General features: G+C 48.1%; 1 protein-coding gene across 3 annotated transcripts in view; it reads right to left on the reverse strand.

The window, feature by feature from the left end:
* Positions 1–5,866: 5,866 nt before the first annotated feature.
* Positions 5,867–7,616, reverse strand: part of Tmem40 (transmembrane protein 40) — a 33,594-nt gene continuing 31,844 nt past the window's right edge. Inside the window, exons 11-12 of one of the 3 annotated variants that reach the window (XM_029478799.1) lie at positions 7,194–7,256; positions 5,867–6,422 (exon numbers count right to left, since the gene is read on the reverse strand). In XM_029478799.1, coding sequence (XP_029334659.1) covers positions 6,403–6,422; positions 7,194–7,256 — 83 coding nt within the window. In that variant the 3' untranslated portion in view covers positions 5,867–6,402. The remainder of the gene's footprint in view (positions 6,423–7,193; positions 7,257–7,616) is intronic. The other 2 variants (XM_021165668.2, XM_029478800.1) reach the window with 2 other exon arrangements.

A 7,616-nucleotide genomic window follows, 5' to 3' on the forward strand; every position in this document is an offset into this window, starting at 1 on the left:
GAGACAGGGTTTCTCTGTTTAGCCCTGGCTGACCTGGAACTCACTTTGTAGACCAGGCTGGCCTCCAACTCAGAAATCCGCCTGCCTCTGCCTCCCAAGTGCTGGGATTAAAGGCGTGCGCCACCACGCCCGGCTAGTTTTACATTTTTTATTTGCTGTGTGTCTTAGGGTTTCTAACCGCATGACAGAATACCTTGATCAAAAACACCTCCCTGGAAACGGCTTATTCAGCTTACACTTCCATATCACTGCTCATCATTGAAGTAAGCCATGACAGGAACTCAAACTGGACAGGAACCTGGAGGCAGGAGCTGTTGCAGAGGCCATGGAGGGGTGCTGCTTACTAGGTTGCTCCTCATGGTTTACTCAGTCTGCTTTCTTATAGGACCCAGAATGGCCATTTCAGGAATAGCACCACCCACTCTAATTAAGAAAATGTCCTACAGCTGGATCTTATGGAGGCATTTTCTCACCTGAGGTTCCCTCCTTTCAGATAACTCTAGCTTGTGTTAAATTAACTTAATACTAGCCGGGTGGTGGTGTCGCACACTTTTAATCTCAGCACTCAAGCAACAGAGGCAGGTTAATCTCTGAGTTCGAGGCCAGCCTGGTCTACAGAAAGAGTTTCCGGATGGTAAGGACTATACAGAGAAGCCCTGTGGGTGTGGTGGTGGTGTACATCTTTAATTGGAACACTCAGAAGGCAGAGGCAGGTGGATCTCTTGAGTTCAAGAGCAGCATGGTCTATATTGAGTTCCAGAACAGCCGGGCTACATATCAGAGAGACCCTGTCTTTAAAAACAAGATCCTTCTTTCTCTCTTTCTTTTTCTCTCTTCTCTCTTCCCTCCTTTAACTTTTTACTGGTTCTTTGTGAATTTCACATCATGCACCCCAATCCTACTCGTCCCCCCCCCATACCTGCTTTCCACTCTCACAACTTCCCCACCAACAGAGAAAAAGAAAAGTCTCCTAGTTGTGGAAGTTGAAGTGTGTCACAATGTGTCCCACAGTAAACCCTTCTGTCTACCCTGATAGCAAATGTTCATTGCAGTGATTCATGGGTCTGGTATGAGGCCTCTGGCTTGCTTCTGCTACTCCAGCAATACTGGATCCTCACTGGGGCTCCTCTCGGACATCCTGTTGTTGCCCTGTGTCATGGAGAGCTGTAGTGTTGGATCTGGAGGATCAGCTCCTTCATGCACCCCAGCAGTTCATCAACGGGGTAGATGTTGGGGTGGGCCGATTCAAAGCCCTGGATCTGGGCCGGGGCAGTATCTGAGCAACCTGTCGGCTCTCCTGCTGTCACACTCTCATGGTTGCCTCATCCCTACCCTGGCCACCAAGGTCACCTTCTCTAGGCAGCCAGCTGTAACACTTGGGAAGAGATCTCTCCTGAAGAGCCGCCTGAGGTTAGTTGGCTTCTCGTTGGCCCAGCCCAGCCCAACCCAACTCAGTGCAGAGCGTCTTGGCATTACCAAGTGACCTGGAAGGCACCACAGAGACTTGTCTCCCTGCCTGCACTCACTTCCCTTTGCTGGAACCCTCACACCTAGCCTGGACAGAGATCTCCGTGGAAAACCTCTGGTGCCCAGGCCCACAGAAGGCTATCCTGGAAGTCCTCAGGTTGGGAGAGTGGGGTGGGGGGAAGTATGTGGGAGAGGTCTCTGCTTGCCACCTAAGGTGGGTGTGTCCATCTGCCATACTAGGGAGTCTGTGAGCTAAAGGTGAGTGTCAGAGGTGTCTGTGTCTCCAGGCATGGGTCTGCCTCAGGATCCCTCTCGTGCCAGTGTGGCCAAGGCTGAGTGTGGCCTTGGTCAGTTCTGATCCTGATCTTGGAGATCTGTCTACAGGACCAGGGTCTTGTTCACACAGCCTGAAGAGGATAGCTAGAGAGATCTTTCTAAAGCCATCTTGGTATGCCATCCTCTACCCACTGGTAGGTTTTGTAGGCTCCATTGTCTCACGATTTCACCACTTCCCAAGTAGTTCCACCAAAGGGACCAAGCATTCAACACTCAGCCTTGGGGAACAGCAACATGTGAACTGGGTCCCTTTCAGGAAACTGAGACAAACAGCTGTCATTGTTCTCCCGGGCTTGACCTTTTCCCCAGTGCCGGCTGACCTGCATGGTCTCAGCGCACACTCAGTGTTCCTTTGGCCTGTGGGCAGATGACTGCACAAGTTCGATGACCAGGGTCCAGGACGGCCAAGGACCAACGCCCCTTCATTTCCAGTCTTGTCTGTCCAGTTCAGGATTCCATGCTTTATTTTAGACCCCACTTTGGTCTGGAGCTCCTAGAATCCATAGCCTGAGATGTAACCAGCGCCTAAGCTCTGGTGGTACAGAGGCGCTGAGAACCATCAAGGTCACTGCTGGACTGGGCTGGGAGGGAGTGCGCCACTCAGACCCTTGCCGGAGCTGGGAGACCTGGGGGCATAAAGCGCTGAACTAGTCTCTCTCTCTGACGCATCCAGGCTGCCAAGGACCAAAATGACTGTGTCCTCCATCTTCCTCTGGCTTTGTCCCATGCCCAGGGGGTTTCAACCTGTCGGTCATGTCCTGCTTTTATGGCCACTAATAAGTTGAGGTTGAAAAAAATACAAGGTAAAACATAGATTCTTACCTTTTAAAAAAATCCTTTTATTCAATTTATTTGAGTACCCCATAGCTGCGTTCATGCACACCAGAAGAGGGCATCAGATCCCATTACAGATGGTTGTGAGCCACCATGTGGTAGCTGGGAATTGAACTCAGGACCTCTAGAGAAGCAGTCAGTGCTCTTAACCTCTGAGACACCTCTCCAGCTCCCTAGATTTTACCTTTTGAATCTCTTTGTTTTGAGTGCTGGGTATTCAAAGCCAGGATCTCTTGTATACCAGGCAAACATTCAACCACTGATCTGTACTTTTAGCCCCTTAAAACATTTTGTTTTGCTTTGTTGAGTTAGGGATTTGCTCTATAGCCCTGCTGGCCTAGAACTCACAGAACTATGCCTACCACTGCCTGCTAAGTGCTGGGATTAAAGGTTTCTGTCACACCTGGTCCTTCAATTTTTTTTCTTCTTAAATTTTAAAAGGTTTTGGGTTTTGTATGGACTTGTGAGTATGTTCATGTGTGTGCACAGTTGTTTTTGTTTTGTTATTGTTTGTTTGTTTTTTGTTTTTTCGAGACAGGGTTTTTCTGTGTAGCCCTGGCTGTCCTGGCACTCACTTTGTAGACCAGGCTGGCCTCGAACTCAGAAATCCGCCTGCCTCTGCCTCCCGAGTGCTGGGATTAAAGGCGTGCGCCACCATGCCCGGCTGTGTGTGTGCACAGTTATGCACAGCAGTCTGAAGTCAGTCTCTTTATGTCAGGGACAGAGTCTCTTACTAAGACGAGGGGCTGACTGGTTACCTAGCTGGACAGTAGGCACCTGTTTTCTCCCCACCCCCAAGGGCTTGTACTACATATCACACTTTGCTTTCTATGTGGGTGCTGGGATCAAATCTGGGGCCTCATGGTTATCTGGCAAGCATCTTCCTGAATGGACTATCTGTTCAGACTCTAAAGTTTGTTTGTCTGTTTTGTTTTATCATTTTTATAATTTTGGCATTTTGAAATAGGATCTTGCTATATAGCCCAGGTTAGCCTCAAGCTAGTGACTTTCCCGGCTCAGCCTCCTGAGTGCTGACTATAGGTCTATTCCTACAACTAACCTATTGTGAACATTTCTGTTGTGAATGCAGGTGTCCAAACAGCTCTTAAAATATCTTTTGCATATATTCCCAGAAGTGAAGCATCTGGGTCATGTGATAATCCTATCTTAAATTCTTATTTTATTTCTTTTTAGATTTTAATAAAAGATTTAAAGAAATAATTTTATTTCTTTTTAGATTTGTTTTCTGTGTATGAGTGCTTTGTCTGAATGTATGTCTGTGTACCACATGTGTGCCTCATATATCCTTGGAGGTTACATGTGTGCAGTGCTGGAAGAGGCCAGCAGAGGGCATCAGATCACCTGGAACTGGAGTTACCAATGTCTGTCAGCAGCCTTATGAGTGAGTGCAGGGAACTGAACCCAGGTCCTGTGCAGGAATAACAAGTAAGTGCTCTTAACTGTTGGGCCATCTCTCCAACCCTATTTCATTTTTAAAGGTTTTTTGTTTTGTTTTTTTTTTTTCATTCTGATTTATGTGACAGTGTTCATGCAGACCAGAAGACACTGAAGTTAGACAGCTGTGAGCTACCATTTCGGTGATGGGAACTACCTTAGTTACTTCTCTATTCCTGGGATAAGACGCCATGCCCTAGACAATTTACAAAAGAAAGCATTTAGTTTGAGCTTACAGTTTCAGAGGATTAGAGTCCATGATGGTGGGGCAAAGGCATAGTGGCTGGAGCCACCTGAGAGCTGTGTCCAAGTAGGAGGCAGAGAAATGCACAGTGGGAAAGGTGCCTGGCTTTTGAAACCTCAAGCCGGCCCCCAGAGACACACCTCCTCCTCCAGGCCACACCTTCTCATCCTTTACAAAACACTAAACTCATAGCTTACAGGGGCCACTGTCATTCAAATTGCCACCAAGGGAGCTGAACCCAGCTCCTCTGCAAAAGCAGCCCCTTCCTATAACTACTGAGCCATCTTTCTTGACCCTCAATTATTTTCATAGTCTTACTCTGGTCTCACCTTCTGTGTGGTTTTTAACTTTTTAACTTAGATTACAAAGAAATAGGTTCCAGCATCTTTTTTTTTTCTCCTAAAGAAAAAAAAAGAAAAGAAAATCTCATTAAGTAGCCATTTCCAGTTTAGAACGCCTTAGGTAGACCAGGCTAGCCCCCAGCTTGCAATGACCCTCCAGCCTTTGCTTCCTGAGCACTGGGGTTACAGACACATGATGACATGTGTGGTCTCCTGGAGTGTTCTCTAGTTTGCCATGGTTGCCCTTGATATAAAGTCTATAGCCGAGTCAGTAGGAAAGCACAGGCCAGGCTTATATCCCCGAGGTTGATCCCCCTCCATCTCAGCACTCAAGACACAGAGGCAGGTGGATCTCTGTGAGTTCCAGGCCAGCCTGGTCTACAGAGTGAGTTCCTGGTCAGGCAGGGGGCTATCTTCTCCTTTAGTATTTGTGGAGCCGAAAATACTAAATTCCCCATCCCAGTTATTTTTTTGGCATAGGATCTCATTGACCTAGACTGTTCTTGAACTCCCTATGTAGCTGGGGCTGGCCTTAAACTCCTGAACCTCCTGCCTCCAGTTCCAGAATGCTAGGCTTACCAGCATACAAAGCCATGCTCAGTTTGTGTGGTGCTTGGGATAAATCCAGAGCGTTGTGAACTTGAGGCAAGTGTTCTAACCAAACCAGGCCTCTAGCATTCACACACACTCACACACACACACACACACACACACACACACACATTTGGTATTTTTTACAAGAATGTTTGCTACCCTCACCGGTGTAAAAGATGTCTGAATTTTCTGCAAGCCACTATCTGTACATGCTCATTTATACTCTATGCAATTGGATAAGTGTTCACCCCATCTAGATGGATTCAAAGGAATCCCCAGATGTGTTCTCATGCTCAAGAAACCTAAAGGAACTGTAAGGATATACAGCTCAGCTAGTAGCAAGCTCACCTACCAGGCACGAGGCACAGGGTTCAAGGCACTCAGTACAGTAGTACAGTAGCACATGCATTACCTATGATCCCAGCATTCAGGCGGTACAGGCAGGAGGATCAGGAATTCAACATTAGTATTGGCTGCATAGAGTTTGAGGCCAGCATGGGCTACATGAGAGCCTGTATTTAAAGAAAAAAAAAAATCCTTAAAAAAAAAGAAGAAGGGTGGGTGGGGAAGAAATCTAAAGGAATATTTAGTCCACTTTTTTTTTTAAGCACAAGGAACAGAATATTTATTTGGATCTTAGGAGTCCAAGGGCAACAGGGTCAGTCACTGGGTGATGGGTCTGAAGCTTTGGTCCCCAGCATCTTACCTGCAACAGGTTCCCCTGGGGACCCAGCCTGGTAGCTCCCTGCCTCAGAATGGCTGTCCCAAGATGGCTCTGCAGGAACTGTGAGCTCTTGGGCATAGCCTGAGGACATCAGAGAGACCCAGGCCTGCAGATGCCAGCCTGCAGGACCCAGGATTCATGCTGACCTATGAGCAATGGCATCCCAGCTCCTCCGTGCTGACCCAGATGCTATCCCCTCTTCTCTTCCCCACGGAGACTGTGTGCTAATCTGCAGAGCAAGAGCCTGCCCACTGGTGCAGACACTCAGATCATGTGGAAGGAAAGAGCTCTTTATTGTGTGGCCTTCTGGTGTCTTCCAGCGCGTCGTTCTGTCTTCTGGGCTCAGGCATGGCAGTGATTACAGTGGTCACATTGGGGACTGGCTTAGCTGCCGTCAGGCAGTGATCTCAGTTGGTTCTCCTGAACCCTGAAAGGCAAAGCCAGACGAATGACATAGGACTCTGTAGGCAGCCAAGTCTTGCTCCAACCACCACCTCAAATGCCCACACATCACAGGGATGGCCTCAAAGGACTCTTTCTGAAGGCATTGTGGGTCCCCCATGGTTCACAGTTGTGGAGATATTGCCACTCCCATCTCCAGCACAGAAACACACCATCCCTGGCTTCTAGGTTCTGAGGCACGATACAATCAAATCCAAAGTCCCTGGGCTGCTGGTCAAAGACAATGTGTGGGGGTATGGCTCTGCAGTAGAGCAATTTCTTAGCATGTGTGAAGCGTTGGGTTCCATCCTAGCAACACACACACACACACACTCATAGAGACTCTTCTTTAGCCCAGGCTATCTCAAAGGAAACTACAAAGTTACTTAATACAAGCAGGGAGGAGGTAGCATTTGAGGAGTACACACTTCCTGGCTTTTCTTCAATGCTGACAGCCCTCTGCATGCTTCCTCACTCAGGGACAGTCTGTGCAGTAAGAAATGCACCAGCTTTCCAGCCAAGAAGCCTGAGGCTCAAAGAGGCTACAGAAGGCTGGATTGTGGCTTGCCTAGCATGCTGCAGGTCTCGGATTCCATTCTCAGCACAGAAAAGGGCTGTCTGGGGGTCACAGAACACAGGCAGAACTTGAACCCGAGCCTCCTGACTCAGGGACTTTCCGTAGATGACAGATCTTTTTCCAAGGAGAAAGCCCCAATCGGGAAAGGGTTTTGGATGGGGAAATGTGTGGCACCATTACCTGGCAGCCTGAACTTCTGAAGGAGGGGGATGAAGCCCTGAAGTACGCTGTGGATCCGATACACTGCTCAGAGAACAAGGGGGAAATGTTGGTAAGGACGGCAGGCCCCTTGAGGGGCCCCAGGGTCAGGCTCACTCCCCCGCTGCCCCAGAACCAAAGCACACCCCACGCAAACAGAGCCCTAACATGCAATTTCAGGCTAACGTCAATAACAGTGCTGCAGTTATTACACGGAAAACGAGTCACAGGCTGTAATAACAGGGGCAGGAAACCCTGCGACCTTGATTTCTGGCTCTACTTGCTTGTTTTCAGTATCTGAGGAGCTATGTGTGTTTGCCACTTTAAACCGTTTTTTTTTTTTTTTTTTTTTTTTTTTGGAACTAACTCCTTTTTTCCACACGGGTCTGCCAATGACCTCCCTTT

The sequence above is a fragment of the Mus caroli genome, chromosome 6 (assembly GCF_900094665.2).
Source record: "Mus caroli chromosome 6, CAROLI_EIJ_v1.1, whole genome shotgun sequence".
Taxonomy (NCBI): domain Eukaryota; kingdom Metazoa; phylum Chordata; class Mammalia; order Rodentia; family Muridae; genus Mus; species Mus caroli.